Here is a 27805-nt window from a genome sequence, read left to right as displayed (position 1 = left end):
AGAGACATCCTAGAATTTCCCCCCTCCTCCACTGTTTCGGACATCGCAATCTAAATCCAACACCCACATATTAATTTCAGGAAGATGCAAGTTGGACAGGCACAGAGCCAGAGACACTTAATTACCGAAGCAAGAAGAGTAGCAACGCCACAGACAAACTGAAATGTTTTGATACCGTAACTCTTTGGGAATGCCACTTTAAAACTTGGTTGTATCGACGCATTGCATTCTATGTAACTCGTACTACCCCTTCTGGACTGTATGATGGACTGGACGGTTAGCAGTCGGGCCCTATTGTGGTGCATTTTCACCTTACTGTGTAGTATTGACCCACTTCAAATGGTAAGTAGCTAACCTAATTTACGATACTGAACCTTAGTGGGAGGAATTGGCATATTGGCTAGCTAGTTAGCTAATGGGTTTAGGGGTTAACTAACAAGAGAAAAGACGGGCATGGCACCACCTAGCTAATATTTACAACTAGTTAGCTAGCTGATATTTTTGGCTAAATGGTTATTAGCTAGCTTACGTTAGCTAGTATACTTGGCTGGTTGGCTAGCTAACAACCAGTTATATATTTTATGCCTAGTTAACTAGTGTCGATTCCAACTAAGCTAAGGCCAATATTGTATGCTGTTAAATTGCTTGAAGTAGCTAACGTTACTGTAGTATTAGCTAGTCTCCTGTTTTTGTAGTAGGGGTAATGTTACAGGTAATGTATTGTACAGCATTTATTCAACAACCTAGCCGTTTAGTCACACTAGTTGGCTAATCTAACCATGCCATAAGATGAAGCCAAGGCATTAGAGCCAGGCTAGGGACCCTGGCTAAATTGATACGGTTAGACTTTAGACCCCCATGTAAAGAGTCTGTCAGTAAAGACCAATCAGGTGAAGTTCCACCACCTCACTGGTTGCTGGAGCAAGCCCATTGCTCTGTGTTAAATGTTTCTTTCTAAATTGGGAAAAAACATAAAAGAAAAATATTGTCATAGTGCTTTCAAAATGTAGCTATCCAACATGTAGCTTTATGAATAGCAGTGCAGGGATGTTTAACACACTCAGTGCCCCATTAATTCAGCATGCTTGTTCTGGTTGTGCGCACACTCTTGCAGTCAGACTTGTAGATAGAGCTGGGCAAAAATCCATATAACGATAGATGGACTATTGTCATGATAACAATAAGTTGAACTATAAGTTTAACATTAATGTGCACCAGTTTATTTTTTATTTATTACCCTTAATAATACTACTTTGAATGTTGTAGCTATCAGTTTTCCCATCAACAGTCACCCATATTAGAAAACGTATTTAATTTAAAACTTCACATTTCTCTAGTAGGCCCCTATAGGTTATTTATCGTAATGAATGATATCAGCAAAATGTCCATGATAAGTGGTCGGTTTGGTTGGTGTTGATAATTTTCGGTTTATTGTCCCAGTTATACTTGCAGGCCGTGCTACCATGTGCGTATAGACAGAGTTCAGTCTGCATGCTCTGTTTGACTGTGTGTGCGCGTCCTATCTTATCACAAGGCCAACCGGCTGTGCAGGCACTTTGTGCGGCTGTATTAGGGTCTACGTGCAGCCACGGCAGAGACAGTGCCACTGAATGTTGACGAGTGGAAGGGAGCTCAAATGGCCATGCACAGAAAAATCACAACACAAACATGCTTGATGTTTTAAGTCTCTGCACACACTAATATCTGGCCATCCGACCTGCCTACGTGTGCATTGCATGTGGGCAAAACAAGTAGACAGTTAAAATAAAACCACAGTGACATTTAATGCAAGGTGGTGATGAGGTCAAGATGCTCAAGATGGGACACGCAGGCTGTTCAACACAAAATACACATAACCTGGTCATGCATGGCCATTTGCACATCATGTCAGTTTAATTTCTTCACCTTTTCAAAAAAACATTTCCTCTTAGATTTTGATCTGTGGTCACCAGAAGTGAAATGATAATGAGCGTCATCAGTTCCTGTCTTAATTCATGCCTGCACACAAACTGTGAGCGCTACAGCAAGTCTACAAATGGGAGGAAACATTCGGACTGTTTTGGAAATGTTCCATTGAAGGTGAATTAATGGAGGCAAGGTTGATAAAGCACTTGATAGAGTCAAGCATTAATTACCTTGTTCAAATTGTCGAAGTTGCTGTCAATAACACCTCTTCAAGGCAATGGTATAGTCTGATATAGTAGGTCAGTTAACAGGGATCCTGCAGATTTGGGTTGGAAGGTCATTTCTACATTCAGTTCCACTAAGTATTTCTGAAGCAGCTTGTACTGTGTCCGGTTTCTGTTCTCCATGTCCCTTCTGGAGGGTGCATCTAGCGTCAATGTTTTTCACTCTCTTTTTGATTAGGCCTATGAATTCTGTAGGCTAGTGCCTCACTTAGTGATTCCAGTAGTGGTTGAGAGCTAGCATGCACCCCTACTTTATCACATTTGAACACATTTAGACCTAAGTCTAGATGCAATGTAAAAAAAATAATACACTTTCTCACCTGTCTCTACCAGTGAGACCTTTAGCTCTAAGCATCAGTAGCATTACATTACACTGAAAAATTACTTGTTTTCCCCTCCTTTGTGTTCCCTCTTCCCTGGAAGGCTTTGATTCCTATTGACTAACGGTGGGAAACCTGCCAATCACATGTACCTGATACCACTGCACGAGAAGTCTTAGGCATGTTCATTCTGTCTCTCTAATGGAACATGGCCTCATTGCAGAGGCAGAGTGAAAGCTCGGAACCTGCCAAGAATTGTTTCGCCAAGTTCGGGTACATTATGTAACCCTAGCAGTGTTACGCAATGTCTGACTGCTTTCCCTGGTAAAAGGCATTAGGACATGTAAACCAAACGGGGCCTGCTCCAATGACCCTTTCTCTCTACTCCCGCTCCCAGATACAGACCAGTATAGAACTGAACTCCCCTCCCCTATACTATCAATCATACCGTATAGCCTAACAACCACGTACAGATGTCCCAAGGATGTACTTTTAGGCCTGAAGGTGTTAAACGTTGTTTCGAACAGAGTGTTGCTTCTCACAAACTTCAACCGTCCGACAGATGTTCCAGAGATGTTGATTTTGAAACTGAGAGCAGGCTGGAGGTTTGTGGGGATGAATAATAATACATCGACATTGATGGTTATTGTTTTACTGTTCCTGGTACAGTTCTTATGAGGTGATAAGCCAGTGGGAACAACCACAGGTGTCCAGTATTGACACAAGCTCTCTCTGGTGTGTAGACTGTAAGATTACAGCAGGGTTAACTGAACAAACAAACCCAGGAACACACACGGTTCCTTTTTTTACCAAAGACATTTTAAGATAAACTGCTAAATAAATGAGCTGTAGCTAACAAACAGCACCTAAGTGAAGTGGTTAGGTTATTATTGCTTTGATTTCATCAGATAGGCCTAGCTTCATACAGTAACCTTGGTTTTCTTTCGTTGCTCCAGCAGGCCGAGTGTGTTTGGTCTGGTCCATTTTGTAGACTGTAGACGGCTGGGAGGAAGACAAGATAACAAGGCTGTCTGATTCATAGAAGGCCAGGGGTGATTCACTGAAGTGTACTCTGTTTGTTCTGGATGCCATGTGCTCCTCAGGCCCTAGCTCACTGGTGGGTGGTGGTGGGGGGGGGGCACATTGGTGTCTGGCCTAACAGCACTTAGGCCTAGTTCTCCCTTGTAAGTGTCTGAGTGCTGGGTAGGGCCTCGAGTAATTATAGATCAGTGATCTGCCTTTAACAGAAACAGCGGGGGCTAGTTATACTATCCAGAGGGCCCTTTGCAGGGGATGTTTCATCCCATTGAATTAAGACATTCAATTCTATGTTCTACTGTCCTAACTTTGTTTTCGGCTGGAGGAGTGTGGATGGGGTTAATGGAGTAGGTTGGTACACACACAAGTCAGGCAAGGTATTAAAATCCCTCTGGCCCTAGCTGCCTCCTTTAGCTGGGTCATGGCTATAAGAGATGTATAGCTTTTGTGAAATGAATGTCAAAATATGTTTTTATTTTTTGGTGTATTTTAGCTATCCCTAACCCTTCCTAACCTTAACCTGCTACGTTAATTATCCTAACTTGCTAGGGAAAGGTAAAATCTTACAAAAGCTGTATCCCATCTAGTCAAAACCCTTGAGCAGCCAGAGCACTCTACAGTACAGACACCCCCACCCGGCCTCTTCCTGTGCCAAAATCAAAATGAAGACTACGGATCGCATTTCAGTGTGATGTTTAAAAAAAAAAAAAAAATCCCTTGCACTCACTGACCACAGAGACTTCCAAGGAAAGAAACACCCCCTTGGCTTGACTGGGCCTCTGTCAGAGCTTAAAGTGTGGTCAGTGATTCAGCCGCGGCATACGCCCACTTACGCCTGCATACAGTTCTCTTTCTTTGGTTGTTTCATTCCCTCTCTCCAAAATTGCTGTCCATGTTGTGCTACTGAACCCAGTCAAAGTCTGCCCATGTGGGCTTGTGGCCCTCTCACAGAGAGAGTGATATGAGAAGGACTGGAGAGAAATACAATCACATGTCCATCTCAGCCCACTCTTCGTCTGTGCGGTGACTGAGAAACGCATTTCTCCCTGAGTTTCACAGTAAAGCAAGCCGACCATGCTTGCTTTATCAGCCCAATAATTTTTTTATGTAACCTTTATTTAACTAGGCAAGTCAGTTAAGAACAAATACTTATTTACAATGACTGCATACCCAGGACGACACTGGGCAAATTGTGCGCCACCCTATGGGGCTCCCAATCACGGCCAGTTGTGATACAGCCTAGCATTGACCCAGGGTCTGTAATGACGCCTCTTGCACTGAGATGCAGTGCCTAAGACCGCTGTGCCACTCGGGGGCCAAAATAGTGATATTGGTGACTCTGCAGACAGCAGCGTGGCTCTTTTGCAGAAGTTCTTGAATCTTGGCGCACGTGTTCCTCCTCACACCCTTTGTGCACTAGCTGCACTCTTCAGTCTCCCAGTCCTGACCCCCAGACCCTTACCTAGCCTTCCTCCCCACTCTTCAGTCTCCCAGTCCTGACCCCCAGACCCTTACCTAGCCTTCCTCCCCACTCTTCAGTCTCCCAGTCCTGACCCCCAGACCCTTACCTAGCCTTCCTCCCCACTTATCACAGACTCCCTTTTTAAAACAACTGTGTTCAATTAAAGGCTCTGCATGGTCAATCTGACATCTGAAGTGGCCATACAGCATTTACTGCAAAGCAGCCTCCAGTCTTCAGAGCTTTCATGCTTATTGTGCTTAGCGGAGCAGAGCTATTGTGAAGGAAGTTGTCAAGGGAGTGAGTTTGTTTTATACATGATGTACCGCCCCAACCTACTGTCAACGCGGACCTATACAGAGCCCTCCGCATTGTAAAAAATATATATTTTAGAAATGAGGCACACGGAGATGCGGTACAGAGCTTGATTTGGTCTCTGCGTGCCTCGAGAGGCTCCTCAATGCAGTCACACCCTCCATACAAAGCCTCCTTTTCGGCTAAAGGCGTCTGCATGCTTCCCATCCGAAACAGTTTGTAACAGTTCATCAGCTGTGCACATGGGGGGAAAAGAGGCAAGCTGAAGTCTGTAGTAGAAGTCTGTGATTGGTCAACAGTAAGGATTCTTCAATTAACTCTCTAAATAGTGCACCACACATCTATCTTAATTAGGTGCAAAATTGCGACTAAGATCTCCTTGGAAAAGACGCTAACTCAAGAAATCTGTCATAAATGATCTTTTAGATTAATTCTGACTTGGTGTCTCAAGATGGTCAGATAGTACTATTGATCCTTTTCTTATTTTTCAAGCGATGGTCTTGTTAGGGACTATGCGAGCACAGACGAACAGAAGCTTGCAGAAGCCTTAACTCCCCCTCATCTGCTCCTAAGTGTTTTACACAGCCAGTTTGGGGAGGGGGTAATGTTTGGCGATATGGGGCAGCAGTTAACCCTCTGGCATCCCTGCACCCCCCCCCCCCCCCCATGTCCCAGTCTAGTAGTAGTATTCAGGATATGTATTCAGTTAATGAGGGAAACAGTCCTTCTCAGTATTGGCATTCCTCTGGGGCCTTATAAACGGCAGGAGGTTCTCTGTTATGGCAGCACTTTGTCTGTATTCCTATGTAGTGTAGACTATTTTATAGTTAGTTATGTATGATCAAACTGATTATGAATCCGTGTTCAATAATACCACAATTTAATTAGTAGCAACCGTTCATTATTCATCACGTACACAATACAACGGCACACATGTGGCCTTGGCTCTGATATGGCTATAGTTTCCATTATTATAGTGTCTAGCCATAGAGGCCATTGTCATATCAGGGCTGATATGGCCAGAGCTCTTTGGTCGACAGAATGTACTTGCATTGGCTGTAGATTAAACTCTTTTTGAAAGAGGTGAATACTAAGATTAGGCCCTTGGCTTATGTTGAATACCACTAAAGAAGACTATCTTCTGTTCCCCTATAGATGTGCTTTAACAGTATTTTGTGTTCTGTCTTGCAGAGTTTCTGCCACGCCAGCACCGTCTCCCTCCCCGAAAGCCTGCTCTTTGTGTCCACCCTGGATGGAAACCTACACGCCGTCAGCAAGAAATCAGGCTCTATCAAATGGACGCTGAAAGAGGGTAAGGAAGAAGAGAGTCCTGAGTAATTCACTAGCGCCTTTGTTTGTGTCTCTCTCAATCTTTAGGTGCTGTTTGAGTTACACCTGTGAAACAAAGTGCCATTGTTGTTCCACAAGGATCACAACCGAGACCCCTTTAGTTTGTGAAAGTGAAGACCAGCTCTGTGTTTCGTCTTTTGTTGAATGGTGGAAACCAGATTCAGAGCATAAACATTATTTTGAGAACTAATCACACAGTGTACGAGGCAGTGGGGAGGAATGCACGTGTCGGCCTACTTTTTTACCTCAGCTGCGTATCATTGCATGTACCAATACTGTAATTACAGCTATTGAAGTACTGAATGGTTAGAGAAATCAACACTGTGAACGTGGGAGTAGGCTGCCGATCAAAAACTACAGTAGCTGTGTTATTCTCAGGCCTACCTCTCATAAAGGGATGTATTGACAGATTTATTTTTCACTGTGTAAATGGCATTTCTGAGGCATTTCTGGGTTTAGATAATGGTGGGTGTTTTCACTGTATTTTCTGCTCTCCCGGCGCATGAGTAAATGCAGTGAACGCTTTGCTCACGCATGCTAACCTGGTAATCATTAACCTGGAGAGAGTGGGACAGATATAGCCTTTAATCGTGGTCAGCCATAATAGGCAGGGGTGAACTGCTCTGCTGTATTTATATTTCTCTTGTTTTTGTTCTACTTTATTTTATAGTACTACTGATAATGATTACTGCGTTGTTGGAAAAGAGCCTGCAAGAAAGGCGTTTCACTGTACTTGTTTGTGCACATGACAATAAAAAAAAAAACTTTCATATCTAAACATCCTGTCTGAGGTTACATGGTCAGAATGAGCATTGGTATGATTAGCATACTAAAGCAGGGTCCATTTACTAGAAGTTATGTTGCTAGGCTAGTAACGTTACTGAAACACAATTTCGGATTCAAGGTGAAACCGTATCAGATGGGCTGAATAACAGGGAAACGGTGGATCACAAATGGTTGACCTTTCATGTCAAACCAGCGAGTCACACCTGATACCGTATAACATCATTAATAAACATGAGAATATGGAATCGGTCCCATCTGAGCCCTGTGTTTCCTCAAAATGCCCTTTTAATATGAACATGGACAGGGATAGCACCAGGTCACCTTTCTCAAACATCTGCTGTCGTCCCTTGAGGCCTAACTAACTAAAGCCCACATCCAGGAGGTAGGCAGGTCTTCCTTGAGGCCTAACTGACTAATGCCCACAGAAGGAGCCTGGAGGGAGGTAGGAACCTGTCACTCAGGCCCAGCAGGTAGGACCCAACCCAGGGTTGGCTTGAGTCCCATCCCTGGTGTGTCCTTTTTATGGGTCAAAACCACGCCCACAAGTAACCTAGCAACATTCAAAGCCGTGCTTATTGGTCAGAGTTCGGAGATACTGATTACGTAATGAGCGGAAGAACCCTAAAGAGGAATCCCCGCGAACTGGGAGTTCATAGTTTGCTCGTGCCTGCCATGCCACGAACCGCGGGAGATGCGCAGTTTCGCGGCCTCGTTTTGAAATGAGCTTAACTGAAGGCGAGCAACAAGTGACTGTAGATGGCTAACATTACATTATTGTCAGTAATGGTGAATGAATGGAGCTAGCATCTCTTTTAGTTGCCTACTAGCACAAATGTCATGTAGCTAAGTATCTCAATAGTCATTTTGTAAACACTTCGAACTCCTAGTGTGGTCAACGCACTACTAGACAGCTTCAGCCCAATCGGCGATGTAAGCTAGCGATAACACTTGATATAATTCACAGTTTACTTATCTCCAAAAACAATTAAACTATCCATGATGTCAATGCTATCCATCTGGTCAATCAGGCTGGTTGCAGTCACTAACTAAAAAGCTACATAGTTAAATGCAACTACATATCCAAATTCACGGGAAATGCAAAGTATTGTAATGAAACAGCAAGGAGCAGGTCTCGAACCCTCGACCTTCTAGTCCGAAATCCAGCACGCTATCAACTGTGCCGCAAAAGCATGCTCAAGCGGCAGAGTCGATTTCCGCGCTTATAAACCCAGGGTCGTTACAGTATGGATGGCAATGTTTTGGTGGCGATTCTGTCTGTAGCGTTTGTTCTTTTAAAACGCAGGAACAACTGAACTCTGACCAATCAGCGCGGCTTTGAATGTTGCTAGGATAAATGCTATGCGTGGATAAAACGACGCATCACTGTCTTGACCCTGCTGCACCTACCAGTGACATTTATGACACACCGGCCAAGTATACTCTTTCATACGACAACACACACATTAATAGTCAGTGTGTCCTCAACAAACAGTTACGCTATCAGGCGAAGTGCATATTCAGTGAAGGGAAAGAACATTGAGGTCAGAACACGGCTCTCTATTGTTACAAATGGAGAAAACGTTCTACTAAAAAATATATACATCTCCAGCATGGTCGTCCGTAAAAGATATTATCACCACCGGTCATGATCGTAATCATTTGTATACCCTAGTATTTCCATGGGTGGGCTTTGTTGTTCCATCTACGATGTTCTGAGTGTTGTTCCCTACTGAATATTCCTTGGGAATACAGCCATTTCCCCCCCACTAATTGGTCTAATTGATCTTTTCACATCAGACCTTTTTCAAAGCTGATCTGACTGGTCAAAAGACCAATTAGTAAAAATATATATATTTTTTAATCACAATTGGGCTACCTGTGTAAACGCAGTTCCAGCTAAACCACCCAGCACAGACCTCTGCCAGTCAGAGCAGAGGTTACATCTGGCTGACCTTGTGGACTCCACTGCCACTGTGTGCGTTTGTCTAGTAGTAATGTCATCACGCCCTGGTCCCTGTGTGTGCCCATTTGGCAGGGTGGCCTGGGTGCTGTATCACATTCAGTGGGGTGTGACATTACAGGACATTCAGATAGTAATATATGATGTAGAACAGACCTGCTTCTCTATCATGTAGAATAGGGAATCATGTCCGCTCTATACAATACATTTCTAGCTGTGAAGTTCAGAATACGACCTGGGTCTTTACAGTGAGTATTAATGTGTCCCCTGTGGGCTACTGGCCACTGTTTATTTAGGCTATACTGTTGTCATTAGATAAATAAGTGGCGTTGGCCTCTTATCAGTTAGGACAAGTGTGGTTTAAGGAGCCGCTTAACCTGAGACCAACATTGCAGGGGTCTATGCTGACCATTTTTACAAGGAGCATGTGTGGCGTAAGTTGAAAAATATAGGCGCACACAAATATTAATTTAGGAGCAAAATATTTGAGTTATTAAAGCTGGATCCTTCATTTTTATTTTCTCAAGGTCAGAGAGTGAAAGGTCCCTGACCTTAAAGTTTTCAGTAAACCTTCTGAGTTAATTCTGTGTTTGGGAGTAATCGTTTATGGACTGAAGAACTATGGGGTTTATATTCAAACAGGAAAGACAGCAGTGTAGTGGTTCATATTGTGTACTGTATACATGCTGCTGATTCTTGATCAACCGGTACTGTCATCATTTGTAGTGTACTATTCATGGCGCTGATGACTGAAAGGCACATTTTCTTCCGTTTTCTTTTGTGGACAGATCCTGTTCTGCAGGTTCCAACGCATGTGGCAGAGTAAGTATCCTGAAGTGTGTGTGTTTGTCAGTTTTTGTGTGTGTGTGCGAGTCTGTCAGTTTGGATGTCATAGTGTATTGAGTGCAACAGTGTGCTTAACACAATGTGCTGAGCATGCAGAACTGTGTTTTGTCCTTTTTTGCTTGAGCAATAAGATTGTAATCTATTCAAAATACAACAGGGTTCATTGATGACTGATCTGACAATGTGTAAGCCCTATCCAAAAATCTAATCCAACTTTATTTAGGCCTATAGTGCACAGGTGTCATAACACACTTCACCTTGAATTATGTATGATCTGTCGGAGTGTTAACATTCTCTACCCCATCTCTCTCTCTCGCCTTAGGCCAGCTTTTCTGCCTGACCCTAACGATGGCAGCCTGTACTCTCTAGGAGGGAAGAACAATGAGGGACTGACTGTAAGAGGAACCACTGAACCCCCTTATTATACTAACAGGGTCACCCATCACTAGAGGAACCACTGAACCCCCTTATTATACTAACAGGGTCACCCATCACTAGAGGAACCACTGAACCCCCTTATTATACTAACAGGGTCACCCATCACTAGAGGAACCACTGAACCCCCTTATTATACTAACAGGGTCACCCCTCACGAGAGGAACCACTGAACCCCCTTATTAGACTAACAGGGTCACCCATCACTAGAGGAACCACTGAACCCCCTTATTAGACTAACAGGTTCCCCCCTCACTAGAGAGGAACTGACAGTTTCCTCTTTCTCTAGAAGGCCACTGCATATCTGCCAACCACAGGTGATAAGCAAGTCACGCAAAACATGTAGTGCACATAGGTATGTGTGTGTGTGTGTGTGCGCGCACATCATGTTTCTGTTTGGCGTGGTTGTAGTAGCAGAGTCTGTGTGAGATCACGAGTATGTGGTTTGTGATGAAATGGCATTACTCAACATTGACCCCTTGATATTGATACACTCACAGTAAACATGCTTATGAGTGGGCCAATGGACATTTCCCTGTTTTCCACAGAAACTGCCTTTCACCATACCTGAGCTGGTCCAGGCGTCGCCCTGCCGCAGCTCTGACGGGATCATCTACATGGGTAAGTCTTCCAGTTCTCAGACCTGGAGTATATGACGACACACACACTGACATGACATGTATACATTTAGAACAGACCAGGAACAGTTTGGACTACGTTGTCATGGTTATCTACTCTACCAAGCGGGACTACCGTTCAAGTCCCGATCAGGCTGACCTCGAATGAATGAATATAATCTTGTTAGAACTAGAAGACGTTATACTACATTTACATTCCTTTCACCTCACGGTCATCATAACCCCTGCTCCTTTGAATATGCTGCGGTACGAAGGCGTGACCGTAATCTAACCTATCTACCGTGCCATTGTTCAGCGGAGAAAATGGATGCCACGGTTCTTCTCAGTCCTGTAGAAGTTTTCACACCCATTCACTGAAGCCACTGCAGGCACAAAGGGAGAATATTCTGTGTTAATTGTCAAACCTGTTGGCCAATGGCAATTTTCACCTCACATTGTGCTAGACAAACAACCGTAATCTTCAGTCTAAAGCCGTCCTCCAGAGTCAGTTTGAGGAGCAGCTCAGCCAACAACATCCTACTCACGGGTGGGGCCACCAGCACTGCAGATGGGACACTGTTTCGTAATCCATCGGGCTAGTTATTACAGTTCAGCCAGAATAACGATTAGTGTCACTCCCTTCACCAACACAATAGGGAGACAATGCACTACCAGGGCATGGGGTGTTTTTAATAAGACTATAGGTAGGTTACACCCATTACCCTCTGGGAGAATGCTGGGTGCTTGTCTAGCCCACCTTTACTTAACTGAGGTTGCCCGCCCTCTGTCCCTCCCATTCACTCAAGTATAATAAGGATAATAAACAACTCAGATTGAATGTGGTTCAACTGCATGTATGGCTCTGCTTTCAGACCTGAGACAAGTAGGTTTTTACAATGTTATTAGGCTGACTGCTCTGTGTTTCCTAGGGCTGGGCAATGTGGCCTAAAAAGAACCATGCATAATGCACATTCTCTAATAATTTTTCACTTCTTGTAGCAGGCATTATAGAACATTAACACGGGTCTCATACACAATCTCTCAATTACAAGCCCACGTGCTCGTGAGTAGCCAGCTAATCTTTAGATTTCAAGTTTAACCAACTTGGATCTATTTGGTAGTTAACAAGATAGAACAGTTGAATTGTTATGAACACACCCTTCTGTCCGTCTCCAACTGTTTGAACAGCATGCTAGCCAGCGTGCTAGCCAGCGTGCTAGCCAGCGTGCTAGCCAGCGTGCTAGCCAGCGTGCTAGCCAGCGTGCTAGCCAGATGTTGAAATCAAGTGGCCTACCTAGAATGAGAATGAGTTGCCAATTCCGTATATATTTGTGTTTTTATGCATATTGCATATTTATTGAAACACAGACTAGACAGCTTGAATAATAGGCTTTGGCAAAAATTCTCCTAGTGGTACGCAATGCCACGTGCGACAGAAACTGAGCATGAAAAGGAGATGAGACCAAAAAGACACAAGAAGTGGCCATAAAAACAAATGAATTCAATATATATCACTCAGCCCTATTGTGTCCATGTGTTTGTGTCCTCATGATGTCCTTATGTCTGTTTTTGTATCACTTTGTGTGTGTGCACAGGGAAGAAGCAGGACCTGTGGTACGTGGTGGACCTGTTGACAGGGGAGAAGCAGCAGACCCTCACTTCCTCCTTTGCTGAGATGCTGTGTCCCTCCTCCTCCCTGCTCTACCTGGGACGTACCGGTAGGCACCTGTAGACCACACCCATCTGGCTGGCTTGGGGTCTAAACATCTCCATGGGATATTCATTATTTACTTCTCTCCCTTAAGCCACTGGGCAATACCTATGAGGTTCAGTTAGGCCCAGGCTCATAGAGATGTGTTCTGTCTATTCGTTTCTATGAATAGACCCGTTTTCCCCCAACCCCTGTCCCCTCTACATCCCTGCCTCTTCCTGGCTTCACCTGGTCAGCCCTACCTATCCTTCCCCCACAGCCCCAAATCTACTTACTTAATCTCCATAGGTATCTTCTCTCCAGCCTATCCCAGCTAATTTGTTTGTACTGTCTAAAGGCGTCAGCATGCTTCAGTTCAGCTAGCCGAAGTCAGCTAGGCGAACCGAACGTGTGTGCTCACATACTCCCTTAAAAGACATTCGCTTGAAAAACGAGAAAAACGCAGCTGTAGTTCTATTTGTCCATTTTGAGACACCGTAGTCAGTATACACTTCCTCAAAATAGTCAGAATTAATCTAACTCAAGGAATCTGTCATTCATTTAACTTGTTATGGCTGCAAGCCCGACGCCGGTACACCTATGACAACATCCAGCTCAAGTGCAGGGCGCGAAATTCAAAATCTATTTTTTTTAAAATATTTAACTTTCACACATTAACAAGTCCAATACAGCATTTGAAAGATAAACATCTTGTCAATCCAGCCAACATGTCAGATTTTTTAAATGTTTTACAGAGAAAACACCACATATATTTATGTTAGCTCACCACCAAATAAAAAAGAGGACAGACATTTTTCACAGCACAAGTAGGATGCAAGTAGCATCCACAAGCCAACCTAACTAACCTAGAACCAACCTAAATAACCTAGAAAAAACTACCTCAGATGACAGTCCTATAACATGTTACACAATAAATCTATGTTTTGTTCAAAAAATGTGCATATTTTAGCTATAAATCAGTTTTACATTACTGCTACCATCATAGCTACAGTCAGAAATCGCACGGGAGTAGCCAGAGAAAATACAGACACCAACGTCAACTACTAATTACACATCATAAAACATTTCAGAACAATATATGGTGGATAGCTAATGAAAGAGAAAGATCTTGTGAATAGAGCCAATATTTCCGATTTTTGAAGTGTTTTACAGCGAAAACACCACATATATTTATGTTAGTTCACCACCAAATACAAAAGACAGACAGACATTTTTCACAGCAACGGTAGCATGCAAGTAGCATGCACAAAGCTAACCTAACTAACCTAGAACCAACCTAGAACCAACCTAAATAACCTAGAAAAAACTCCCTCAGATGACAGTCCTATAACATGTTACACAATAAATCTATGTTTTGTTCGAAAAATGTGCATATTTGAGCTATAAATCAGTTTTACATTACTGCTACCATCATAGCTACCAGCATAGCTACAGTCAGAAATAGAACTGAAGCAGCCATAGTAATTACAGACACCAACGTCAACTACCCAATTACTCATCATAAAACATTTCAGAAAAATATATGGTGGATAGCTAATGAAAGACTAAGATCTTGTGAATACAGCCAATATTTCCGTTTTTTTTAAGTGTTTTACAGCGAAAACACAATATATCGTCATATTAGCTTACTACAATAGCTAACATCACAACAAAGCAAACGGTAGCATAGCACAGTTCGACAGATATATATGAAATAGCATCCCAAATTGGGTCCTTATCTTTGTTGATCTTCATTCAGAATGTTGTACAAGGGGTCTTTTGTTCAGAACCGTCTTTATTTGGATCCAGAATAACTATTTCCCTCTTGAATTAGCAAGCACACTGGCCTTACTGCGCTAACCTCTCCTTCGTCTTCAAACGCATCACGTATAAAGTCACGAATAAATTTCAATAATATAATTAAACTATATTGAAAAAACATACTTTAGGATGATATTGTGACATCTATCAAAAAAAATCGAAGCCAGGGGTCATATTCATCTATAACGACCGTTTTCCAGGTGGAGAGTCGTGGTCCAAATTCACGCCTCAGAAAAAAAAAATTATGACGGTCCTCTCACTCCAAGAGGGTGTATGCATTCTCTGAAAGAGATAATCAACTGATTTCTGCTCTCACTTCCGCATGACACCCAGAGGAAGGTGTATGACGTGTTTCTACAGTCCTAAGTGACATGACCTTTTATAGACAAGCTCTTGAAGAGACACTTCGCTTTTTGGAAATCTCACTTCCGGATAGGAAATGAGCTGTAAAAAGAGTTCTGTTTCACTTAGAGACACAATTCAAACGTTTTTAGAAACTAGAGTGTTTTCTATCCAATACTAATAATAATATGCATATTGTACGAGCAAGAATTGAGAACGAGGCCGTTTGAAATGGCCACCTCTTTCCAGGTTACTCAATGCTGCTCTTTCAGCCATAACAGGTTAAAAGTTTTTTTTTCCCGAGGAGATCTTTGTTGCACAATTTTGAATCTAACTAAGCTGTTTGGTGCATTATTTCTCAATGAAACAATGTGCATGAAAATGAGTCGTCTCTCGTCGAATGACAACAGACTTTATTGAAGAATCCCTACTGTTGACCAATCTCAGAGGAAGGGGCGAAGACTTCGGCTACCGACTTCGTCTTGCGTCCAGACAGAAATGTGTGTGCCCGAACACTCAAAAACCCTCACTGAAGTCCAAAACAAACAAAAACATCACTAAATGTCATCATAATATATGCACAAACTCTTCCGAACTGTTTCAGCTGGGAAGAATGCAGACGCCTCAACCCTCTCTGCTAATGGCACTTATGTAAAAGTCTGGCGTCGACGCAAAGCCTCTTTTCAATTTAAGGGGCTTTTTTGGCATGGGAAACATATGTTTACATTGCCAAAGCAAGTGAAATTTCTCTCCCTCTGACATTTTAACCAGGATCTTGTTGTACTGGGTTTAATTTTCCACATCCTCATTCACATCCCCTTTACAGACCTTGGATCAGCTCCCCTCCCCCAATCCTAACCTTAACCATTAGAGGGGAAAATGTGAATCTGACCCAAGATCAGCAATTAGGGGCAACTTTCCTGCCTTGGAAATGCTACGCTACTTCCATGCCCATTTGTACTCCCAGTTATTACTGCGGTGATCTGTCATACCCTGTGTCCTATGGCATCCGCTTAATTTTGATGTCACTTTAGATGACTTGTGTGTGGCTTGTTGTAGATATTTATGGTGTTTGTAAAGGTCAGGATGCCAGGGCCGCAGTCCAAGAAGTAGCCTATAAATGCTTTGAGACGTGGGATACCTCTGTCAGGGGAACATAAATTTGGACTTCTGTCATGTTTTTCTAAGTTGGCCACTGTTGTCACCATAGCTAGCATGGCTGTATAGTTGTAATGAGCGCTCTCACCATTTCTTCCCAAAACACAATATCACCATGGTTTGAGTCCTGCTGAGTTTAGTTTCACTACTCTGGCATATCCTACATGTTCTAGGCTACAGTATATGATGTTGTCCCTTCCCCAGAGTACACTATCACCATGTACGACACCAAGAGTAGAGAGCTCCGCTGGAATGCCACCTACTTCGACTACGCCTCCACGGTGCCTGACGACGACACCAAATACAGTAAGACATGCTTTTATATCTCTCCATAGCGACAGTGAATGTAGGCTATGTATGTGAGAGACTGAGTTGTTTGCGATATGCTGTCTGGTAGGGCTGTGATGATGCCAGTATCACAACATATTTTCCATGGCAAAAATGAAAACAGTAAGCAGATGTAACTCTTTGGTCCTGTAAGAACCTGCAGGATGTAACATATTGTGTGCTACAGCTTGGAAAATAAATACCTCTGATTCTGGATGACAACAATGATTTTTGTTTCCAACATCAGGGCTGTTTCTCTAAAGAAGTTAAATCCGCTTCATGTTTTTGTTTTCTTGCCATGATACTAACGTGTATTGTGTTACTGATATCGTCCCGGCCCTGCTCTCTGGTTGAAAGCATATCTCATGCTACATAGATCCAGGGAGATGATTTTCTACTGTCATTATCCTCACAACATATTACTATTGAACATCATCCAATATCAAGGAAACTAATATTAAATATCCTCTCTCTCCTCACGTTTCTCTTTCCCCCTCTACCTCTCTTTCTATATGTGTATTATCCACCTCACGTCATCTTTCACATAGTTGCAATGATGCAATACATACACCCAGTTTACGTAACCCCCCTCTCCCCCTCCCCTTATAGAGATGGCCCACTTTGTCTCCAATGGTGACGGGCTGGTGGTGACAGTGGACAGTGAGTCGGGTGACGTCCAGTGGATCCAGAATTACAACTCCCCCGTGGTGGCCATGTACATATGGCAGCGTGAGGGCCTGCGCAAGGTGCCGCTCACCAACGTCGCTGTGGAAACGCTGCGCTACCTCACCTTCATGTCAGGCGAGGTGGGCCGCATCACGCAGTGGAAGTATCCCTTCCCCAAGGAGAAGAAGCCCAAGAACAAGCTCATGTAAGTAGACTTGTGATCGACAGTGGCTTCCCATTAGGTACTCAGCTATGGAGGCCGCAAAACCCTGACTTAAGATATGACTTTGTAGGTGGCTTATGCTTTCGTAGAAAAACACAGACAATGGGATGAAACTTTTTCATTGTCACTTTTGGACAGGGAAGAGTCTCCATTTTACCCTCATGTCATTGTTTTTCTAGAGTAAATCTCCCCAGGGGTGGGTATTTTAAAGTGTAGAGCTCACTACTGTTTTAGTTTGAACTTTCATGCAAATCTTCCCATAATCATGGGCATTGAATGTGCAAACACATATATTCTGCAATGTAGAAAATAGCAACAAATAAAGAAAACCCCTTGAATGAGCAGGTGTTTCCAAACTTTTGACTGGTACTGTATATATTTGCATATCTGGGTTGAGGATTCTGTCCTGATGGGTTAGGAATAGAAGCCCCACCCTTTTCTATAAACGATGTTGATTGGTTTCTATCAGCTCCAGTCTATGCTCAGCAAGACTCCAAGCATATCCTCTCCCCTTTAGCATTTGCAACAGCATTTCTGCCGAGACCATTCTCCTTTGACTTCTGTTGAATTAATTTATCACGCTTATTTAGCCACTTCCTTCTCTCTTTTATGATTAATTAAATAATTTACTCCGAATCTCTGTTTTCCTTCAAGACATTTCTTTTGTTAACAGGGGCCCCTTTGAAAATGCTTTAGCTAAACTCTTGAAGTCTCACAAGTAATTTAAGATGGGTTGAGTAAGTTGATTTTGCAAGCAGCACGTGTTACGGTTGATCTCCCCATCCTGAGAACAGGGGTTGGCCCCATCTCTACCTGTCGTGTTAGAGCTTTGACATGCATTCCAGGGCTCTGAATCATTGATGGGCTGTATTGAAGATCTCTTTATATCTATGTTTGATGATTGCACGAGCCAGTGGTGTAGTCAGGACTTGTAGAGATGTGCATCATTTGTTCATAAAGTGATACATCTAACCAACACAGATGGACTCTTTCAGTCGTGGTTTCACAATACAGTTCTGTACTTCTATTTACACCAGCTTTCAGAAGAAAGGAGAAATAAGAGTTTCAGTGGGTGATCTTGTAGTGTGTGTGTGAAATTGTCTGTTTGTAACCAATAGTGCAGTTTTCTGACTCAAGTCAAAGCTGTCTACAATATAATAGAGAATCTCCCTATTCTAAATGTCCTGGTTGAGGTATACTATTAGGCTTCTCTTCCTTGTTTAAAGCTAACATTAAGACTATCCTGTTCTGTTTTCACAGGGCCACACTCTACGTAGGCAAGTACTCCACCAGCCTGTACGCATCGCCCTCCCTGGTGCATGATGGGGTCACGGTCGTGGTGAGTGGCACTAGGCTCTTCTGTGTCAGAACAAAATGTGACATTCCGTCTAGAATCTAGAACATCACCAAACAACTGGAAGCTTCTGGGAGCTGATCTCTTAGCCCAAGATCAAAGATGTGAGTTAAGAGTCACAGGGACCCTGCACTAGTGTTGGTTTGGTTGTTTACCTGACCACAACCCAGGTCACAATCCCCTCAGGCCTGGGTCCCTGCAGCACAGAGGAACATGGGATAGTATCAGCAAGACCCCTTATTTCTATCTATTTACAATAAGATGTTGAGATTAATTTGACGTAATCCATTTGATCTTGACATCCCACTTATTTCAGTTTCCTTCCAAGTAGTAAAGGATGTATTCATTTATATCAACATTTAACAACATTAAACTACACTAAGTATGTGGCCACCCCTTCAAATGAGTGGATTCGGGCTATTTGAGTGCTGAAGCGTGTAGCGCATAAAAATCGCTTGTCCTCGGTTGCAACGCTCACTACCGAGTTCCAAACTGCCTCTGGAAACATCAGCACAAGAACTGTTCGTCAGGAGCTCCATGAAATGGCCGAGCAGCTGCACACAAGCCTAAGGTCACCATGCGCAATGCCAGGTGTCAGCTGGAGTGGTGGAAATCTCTTCGTCATTGGACTCTGGAGCAGTGGAAACCCATTCTTTGGAGAGATGAATCACGATTCACCATCTGGCAGTACAACAGATGAATCTGGGTTTGGTGGATGCCAGGAGAACGCTACCTGCCCGACTGCATAGTGCCAACTGTAACATTTGGTGGAGGAATAATTGTTTGGGGCTGTTTTTCTAGGTTCCCCTTAGTTCCAGTGAAGGTCAATCTTAACGCTACATCATACAATGACAATCTAAACGATTCTGTGCTTCCAACTTTGTGGCAATAATTTGGGGGAAGGCCCTTTCCTGTTTCAGCATGACAATGTCCCTGTGCACAAAGAGGTCCATACAGAAATGATTTGTTGAGATCAGTGTGGAAAAACTTAACTGGGCTGCACAAAGCCCTGACCTCAACCCCATCGAACACCTTTAGGATGAATTGGAACGCAGACTGTGAGCATCAGTGCCTAATCGCCCAACATCAGTGCATAATGCTCTTTTGGCTGAATGGAAACAAGTCCCTGCAGCAATGTTCCGACACCTAGTGGAAAGCCTTCCTAGAAGAATGGAGGCCGCAAAGGGGGCCAACTCCATATTAATGCCCATCATTTTGGAATGAGATGTTCGATGAGCAGGTGTCCACATATTTTTGTCCAGGTAGTGTATATTAACATTGAACTACTTAGTACTTGAAAAGGATGTTAATGACTAGGTGACTTCCCTAGTTAAATAAAGGATCCATAATAATCTAGTGGTTTGTGTGTCTCCTGTAGCCCCGCGGCAGCACCTTCCCCATGCTGGAGGGTCCTAACAGCCAGGAGGTAACAATGGAGGAGGAGTGTGTGATCACCCCCAGGACCAGCGTCAAATTCAACTCTGCCCTGAGGGAACGCAACCACATCAACTTCATGAGGAACCACCTGCTCCTCATAGGTAGAAAACACCTCACTCATGCATCCCCCCCCCCCCCCCCAGTGTCTACCTTGTGTTATTATAGTGCCCTCTACTGGATGCTCAGTCAGTTCTCAGATGTGGAACACAAGCATTGTCCAAGTCCATGCAGTTGTGGCAGTAGAATAAGGATGAACGTTGGTTTTGAGAGTGATATCAGCATGATGATGATTCAAGGATTTAAGAATGTGTTATTGATGTTATATAGATGTTATTACACACACTGTAATGTCATCATAGTGATGATGCTGATGCTGGTTGGATGCGTTTCTCTCCCAGGTCATCATGAGACGCCTCCTGATGCCCATAACAAGATCCTGGAGAAGTTCCCTGACAGTATCCCACGCCAGCAGGGCAATGTCATCCCCACCACCACAGAGAAGACCCTAGAGGAGGTGTGTGTTTCAGTCCTTCAGCATGCCAACTGACCTCTCCTTTGATTTTGTTGGGGTATAAAAAATATCTTCTCCCTCGTCCTCCCCTAGAAGGTGAATGAGAGTGACATGGGAGAAGGCCCCACTGTGGGCCCCAGCCCCCCGGCGGTCACCTCCATCCAGGAGCAGCGTGGGCAGACCACACCGGTGAGGGTGGAGGCCCCTGTGGACTCCATGCTTAAAGACATGGCCACCATCATTTTCAGCACCTTCCTCCTGACTGGCTGGGTAGCCTTCATCATCATCTACCCCAAGGTGAGGGAGCACTGACACCTAGTGGTGATCTGGTGTATGGCTGTGGCTGTTACTACCTGGCTGTACAGATTGTCAGTCAACAAGCTGAACATGAGTGACGAAAATGTATGAAGTAAAGCCACAGTTTAGTTCCTGTATGATGGTAGGCTCTGTGTTAAATGTAGGAAGTAAAGCCACAGTTTAGTTCCAGTATGATGGTAGGCTCTGTGTTAAATGTAGGAAGTAAAGCCACAGTTTAGTTCCAGTATGATGGTAGGCTCTGTGTTAAATTTAGGAAGTAAAGCCACAGTTTAGTTCCTGTATGATGGTAGGCTCTGTGTTAAATGTAGGAAGCCACAGTTTAGTTCCTGTATGATGGTAGGCTCTGTGTTAAATGTAGGAAGCCACAGTTTAGTTCCAGTATGATGGTAGGCTCTGTGTTAAATGTAGGAAGTAAGGCCACAGTTTAGTTGAAATGCTGAGTTATGGATATAACACAAACCTGACATGAACACTATAGCTCACTTATACATGTACTTCCCAGAGTGTTCACAAACAGCAGCAGCTGCAGCATGAACAGTTCCAGAGGCAGTTGGATGAGCGGCTGGATCTCCTCAGGAGACAGCCGTTCTCTCCCCCGGGGACTGACCTGCCCCTGCTGGCCCCGGACGCTGACTCAGACCACAGCAGCCCCAACATCACCCCCCATGCATCCAACCACTCCAACCTGTCTGTGCCTGAGCTGGGCAGCTCTGCCAATGAGCCCGAGGACGGAGGTATGGAGGACACAAGTGGATACACACATTGATAAAGATAACATGCATTGATGCACACAATTACTCACACATACTGTACACACTCACTTACAACAGGTCTAGCACTGCTCTGTTTCTTGATGCCTGGCAATTGTTTTGAAAATGAGAGTAAGATACTTTTCTGATTCCAATATCTGATGTGCTTTTTTTTGTGGTTCATCAGATGAGGACTCCAACATGGTCAGAGTTGGAAAGATAACATTCCGGCCCAAAAATGTTTTGGGACACGGTGCAGAGGGAACCATTGTGTATAAGTAAGTCTCAACCCAGGCTAATGTATCTACATTTTGTAACAAAGTGAAATGAAAGTCAAGTGTCTTTTTGAGGCTGCTCAGTCGTTCAATCATCTCTACTCGTCATATAGACTCTCTTGAGAGTCTTTGGCCGCATCCCCATTATTTCTGTGCAAGTGGGTAGAGAATTGGGACAACCTTCGTTTTTCATTTATTTTGATAAATGTTCAGTTTTACAAACATACAGACAAGAACTCAACCTTTCTTTGTAAAGTGTCTGTTTAGGAATGTTCTACTAACCTTCCCTTGCTCTGTCCACCAGGGGTCAGTTTGACAACCGTGCCGTGGCAGTCAAGAGGATCCTCCCAGAATGCTTCAGCTTTGCTGACCGTGAGGTGGACCTGCTGCGCGAGTCGGACGAGCACCCCAACGTCATCCGTTACTTCTGCACAGAGAGGGACCGCCAGTTCCAGTACATCGCCATAGAGCTGTGTGCCGCCTCACTGCAAGAGGTACTGCAGCCTCACTGACCACCAAACCAAGGGGTCTGCAACACCCGGCCCACGAGCCAAATGCGGCCCACAAGCCAAATGTTTCTGGCCCTCCAAAGTTGTCTTAAGCCCTACAACACCCTCTCTCTTCCTGACCTTTCAGCTTACGCTCTCATTAATTAATTAATCCTCTTAAACTTGCTTCTTGTTACTTTTACTCACTCACTGGATGCGGACTCTTTGTGTTTCCTCTTTCAGTATGTGGAGAGACAGGATTTTGATCGGCATGGACTGGAGCCTGTGATGCTGCTGCAGCAGACCATGTCAGGACTGGCACACCTGCACTCCCTCAATATAGGTAATAATCACAAGATGTGCACCTCCCACTAGGTTTTAATATAGGTTTTCATGAAGAACAGAAAGGTTCTTACCATACAGTAATATTTTCAATAAGATTCACAAGACTACTGCAGCTGGACTAGGTACAGTAAACATCTAAGATCTCCTAGGTTACAGGTTATTCTTCCAGCCTGATCTGATCTTCTCCACTCTTCCCGTCCCCAGTGCACAGAGACCTGAAGCCCCACAACATCCTGGTGTCCATGCCCAACGCCCACGGTCGGGCGCGGGCCATGATCTCCGACTTTGGCCTGTGTAAGAAGCTGGCGGTGGGCCGACACAGCTTCAGCAGGAGGTCCGGGGTGCCCGGCACCGAGGGGTGGATCGCCCCAGAGGTCCTCAGTGAGGACTGCAAGGACAACCCTGTGAGTGGTCCCTCTCTCTACTGGAGACATGACTGGTCCTGATTTTACAGATAGCAGCTGTCATGAAACAAAAGCCTGTGTGACTGTCGCTGTCTGAAACTAATTTCAATTGGTGTGAATGCAGTTCACTGTCATATACTTATCTTGACTTTATCAAAGACATTGATTGCTAACCATCAACAGAACGCCATTATTGAACTCCTAACCTCTCTCTCTCTTCCTCTGTAGACGTGCACGGTGGACATATTCTCTGCAGGCTGTGTGTTCTACTATGTGGTGTCCTGGGGATGTCATCCCTTTGGCAAGTCCCTGCAGAGGCAAGCCAACATACTGCTGGGAGCCTACAGCCTGGACCAGCTACAGCCTGACAAACATGGTGAGGACATCACTTCCTGTTCTCAGACCCACAGGAAGGCGGTGAGGGGAAGTTGGTGTAGGATTGGTTTTGAAGTAATTTGATTTAAACCAGGATGTTGACTGTCTAAGAAACAGTAGTTTCTTGCTGGTGAGCATCAGTTCAGCCTTTGAAAGTACAAAGAAGAGGGCAATAAGTTTACATTGGACAATTTTGGTAAAGGCATTATTAGAGTTATTATAGACAGACGGGGTCCTGATGTTATTGCAATTTTGTTTAATGCAAACCCAAACATTGACAATCAGTTGTTTCACATCAGAGACCGCTGTTGTGGAAAATTTGATCCAAAGATTAGGCAGAGACTAATTTATAATAGTGAATCTTTAATGCAGACGAGAAGCTGCTAGGTAGATCCCTCTCTGATCGCAGTCAGGGAAGGAGCTCCAAGAGTAAATGGCTACATGTCCCTTTTACAGTGGAAGGTAATAATACAATCATATTGTTACAAGTTATTTTATACAAGCAACAGTTCCAGAACACAATGGCCTTGTTTTAGGGTGCAGATATAACAGGAGTTATGAAATGCATAACATCACAGTCCAACACAGAACAATAACATAACCCTTGAGAAGTGACAATAGCTCACCCCAATTCTGCCACAACACCGCCCCATAGTGACTGAGTATTTGGTCTTGTCTTTCCCAGAGGACATCGTGGCCGCAGACCTGATAGAACAGATGCTGAGCATGGAGCCCCAGAGGAGGCCTTCTGCTGAGAGCGTGCTCAAACACCCCTTCTTCTGGAGCCTGGAGAAACAACTGCAGTTCTTCCAGGTCACAATCAAATCAATACTTTTCTATTAAAACTGTTCCACATAAATCAGTATAGCACGAGATGCAACTGTGAACGGAACATTTTCCAATAACGACATTTTCTTTGTTTAAATAAAAACCCATATTTCATCTTGTTTCCCCTGTAGGACTTGAGTGACAGGATAGAGAAGGAGCCGCTGGACGGACCAATCGTAAGGCAGTTGGAGCGAGGGGGGCGGGCCGTGGTGAAACTGGACTGGAGGGAGCACATCACAGTGCCTCTACAGACTGGTGAGAGACTGGCCTGAGATCAGTTGTAGCTACAACCACATACCTGTTTTACAAGACTTTGTCCACATCATGAGTGTAGACTGGTAAAGAGACTGGTCCGAGTTCAGTTTTAACCCTACTACTATGCTAGTGCCTTTAATAAATTAAAGGGTATATATTTCATGAGTTAAGAAATGATATGACCTACTACAGTTTTGTACTGAACCTGATTATTAGTTGCCCAGTTAGGGTTAATGTTTCTCAAGTGCAGTGATTATAAAATGCAGTGACGGTGGATGTGGTTTGCATTTCCTGTCAATCCAGACTGCAGCATTTAGCTGAGCTCTTCTCAACCTGAAAGGCTGCTTTGCTTCCTGTTGAGTCTTCATCTTTATAGGGCTGTTTCATAGGGTTGTTCTAATCTTAATATGCTACTTACTGTATATGAAAGAAATGGTAAGAGAAGGTTCGCTGTGACTGTTGCATTCATGAGTTTTTAATTTGCATGTCAGTCATTTGTCTATTTAGCTTGTTATGTTTTCATGCCTTGTGGAGAACTAGTCGGCTGAAGATTTCCTGACGGGTAGACTATATTTATAGGATATCTAACTTTAAACCAGGACATTGTGAGGTATTTCAATCTTGCTGTATTATGAGACTTTTAGGATAAATTCTACATTTTAGGATAAATTATTAGAATGTACTGTGTGGATTACTCATTGCATGTATTTTCTCTTGGCAGACCTACGCAAATTCCGGTCGTATAAAGGAGGGTCTGTCAGAGATCTTCTCCGTGCCATGAGAAACAAGGTATGGGTGTCTTTTCAGCTAAATGATGTGTGTTTACCTGATTAGATGTCAGTTTATATGAATCCTTCTTCTTTTGTCCCTCCTATAGAAGCACCATTACAGGGAGTTACCAGCAGAGGTCCAGGAGACTCTGGGCTCCATCCCTGATGACTTTGTCTCCTACTTCACTTCCCGCTTCCCACACCTGCTGCGCCACACCTACCTGGCCATGCGCACCTGTGCCCACGAGAGGTCATTCCTTCCCTACTACTCCAGCTCAGAGCAGCTCGCCTGGATACGGACTCCCTACACACACCCCGGGCCCAAGGCCACAGAGCTGCTGCAGACACACACGTCTCAGCCAGAGGAACCCACACCGTCAAACACAGTACCCTCACAGCCTGAGAAGGTGTCAAACACAATTCCATCCACAGCACCCATACAGTCAGTGACCGTATCAGACTCCACACCCATACAGTCACTGTCAAACACAACAACACCCCCACAGTCAGTGCCAACCACATTACCAGTAGTGCCAGTATCATCCACATCATTACCAGTCCAACCAGTACTGCCTACATCACCCTCATCCACACTGCCAGACCCGCCTCCACAGACAGTGTTGCCCTCAGAACCCCCCACACCCTCAGAAACCCCCCTTACAGATCCCGACCCACCTGAGCCACACATACTGCCAGTGCCACATCCAGCCACACCGGACACGGCCCCTGCCTGAGAGCCAACGAGGGGTGGTGGATGAGTGCTGCACAGAGGAGCATTGCCTTACGAGTGGACACATACTGGTGTTCTGTTGCTCTGTCCTGTGCTGGTGAGGACCAGGCCTGCAGTGCCTGGGAGCTGCCGACAAGGGGGAGCAGCAGCCCAAACCAAGTGCCTTTCCTGCTCGACTGAGACAAAATGGCTCCGAATGGAACCGTCCCAAGGTCCCTCGACGCATCAAGAAGCCAGGGTGGAAATGAACTAGTGGGGGCCGTACTGTGTAGTACAGAGAGAATCTGTTTTATTTGCAATGGAGTCCCTGCTAATGTCAAGTATTGTGAGGTATTGTTGGGCACAAAATACTTGGCAAAGCAAGGGAGGAATTCTTCTGTTGATGTTGAAAGACAAGTCGACAATGGTAGTTTTACTGTGGAATCTTGTTATTTCTCTTAATGAGCCTATACACTGTAAAGAGGTGTATATTTTTGTATAGGTGACGACTTGATAATGACTATCGTTGAAAATCATGGGATGTGGCCATTGTGCCTTTTTAAATAACACTGTGTTATGTATGTGAGCTCTGTGAGGGTAGACGTCTCTGGAATAGTTTTGCTTGCTGCTGCAGATGCTGCTAGTTACGGCTTTTCTCTTGAATCAATACTATTTCAGTGCCTGTCTTCCTGTGCAGGCGAGGACAGATAATCCAAAGGGTGTTTGAACTAAACACTGGTAAAAGCATAATGTGTTTATCTTTTCTACTTTTATCTCTGATAGCTTTGTGCTGTACATCAGACACAAGGCAATATGTGATCTGATTGTGTTTTTATTGCAGGGCGTCACCCAAAGTCTTGTTTGCTTGATCTCTGACACACTAGGCCTTTACTAAAACTGGTTCAGCTACAAGTCATGATAGGATGATTACAGAAAGCATTCACTTCATTCTGGTTTTTGCTGTCAGAGGAATGATGTGTTTTCTCTCATCCTAGCTTTGATGAAGGATGATCCAATGCAACATGTTTTATTCAATCGTATTGTCTGTATAATGATTGGCAGTTAAATAGGTCTTCATTTATTACATGAATTTAACTGTTATAGTTTGTTAATATTTTATTTTTTAAGTGGAATGCATTTACTTCAGGTTTATTTTGTACTGTTCATTGTACATCAAAACCCCCAAGAATGTACAGTATTTTGTCTAATGCAAGCTGTTTAAAGTTAAGTGAAGAGGGTTTTCTGCAAAAGTGAACAGTAAATCTTTTGCAGTCTTGTCTGACGATGCCTTTTACTGTTAAGATTTAATTTCTAACATGCCATCCTGAATGCAAGAATAGTTTGTTTTATGATATTCCATTTTCAGTTTTGCAATTGTCTCCTTTTGCCAACATGTCTGCCATTGTTGGAGTGAAAATGCCAAATTAAATCAGCATTAATATCTG

At 43.9% G+C, this 27805-nt stretch overlaps 1 protein-coding gene across 1 annotated transcript; it reads left to right on the top strand.

Annotated features, from left to right (window-relative positions):
* Positions 1 to 15: 15 nt before the first annotated feature.
* ern1 (endoplasmic reticulum to nucleus signaling 1) lies at positions 16 to 27805 on the top strand. The gene is made up of 22 exons (XM_071396382.1): positions 16 to 342; positions 6513 to 6633; positions 10206 to 10239; positions 10586 to 10658; positions 11247 to 11319; positions 12911 to 13033; positions 16531 to 16632; positions 17263 to 17524; positions 18803 to 18881; positions 20275 to 20434; positions 20732 to 20847; positions 20938 to 21141; positions 21665 to 21896; positions 22099 to 22189; positions 22491 to 22680; positions 22918 to 23017; positions 23224 to 23423; positions 23652 to 23799; positions 24484 to 24611; positions 24758 to 24881; positions 25603 to 25670; positions 25759 to 27805. The coding sequence occupies exons 1-22, from the start codon at positions 262 to 264 to the stop codon at positions 26383 to 26385; spliced, it is 3336 nt and encodes a 1111-aa protein (XP_071252483.1). The 5' UTR covers positions 16 to 261; the 3' UTR covers positions 26386 to 27805.

The sequence above is a fragment of the Salvelinus alpinus genome, chromosome 1 (assembly GCF_045679555.1).
Source record: "Salvelinus alpinus chromosome 1, SLU_Salpinus.1, whole genome shotgun sequence".
Lineage (NCBI taxonomy): Eukaryota > Metazoa > Chordata > Actinopteri > Salmoniformes > Salmonidae > Salvelinus > Salvelinus alpinus.
The sequence above is the reverse complement of the archived record's forward strand: the minus strand, read 5'-3'. Positions and strand labels throughout refer to the sequence as shown.

Coding starts and splice junctions, on each gene's coding strand:
- ern1 (XM_071396382.1), top strand. CDS start 262: ATGATGGACTGGACGGTTAGCAGTCGGGCCCTATTGTGGTGCATTTTC. Junction 343..6,512: donor GTATTGACCCACTTCAAATG/GTAAGTAGCTAA, acceptor TCTGTCTTGCAG/AGTTTCTGCCACGCCAGCAC. Junction 10,240..10,585: donor GTTCCAACGCATGTGGCAGA/GTAAGTATCCTG, acceptor CTCTCGCCTTAG/GCCAGCTTTTCTGCCTGACC.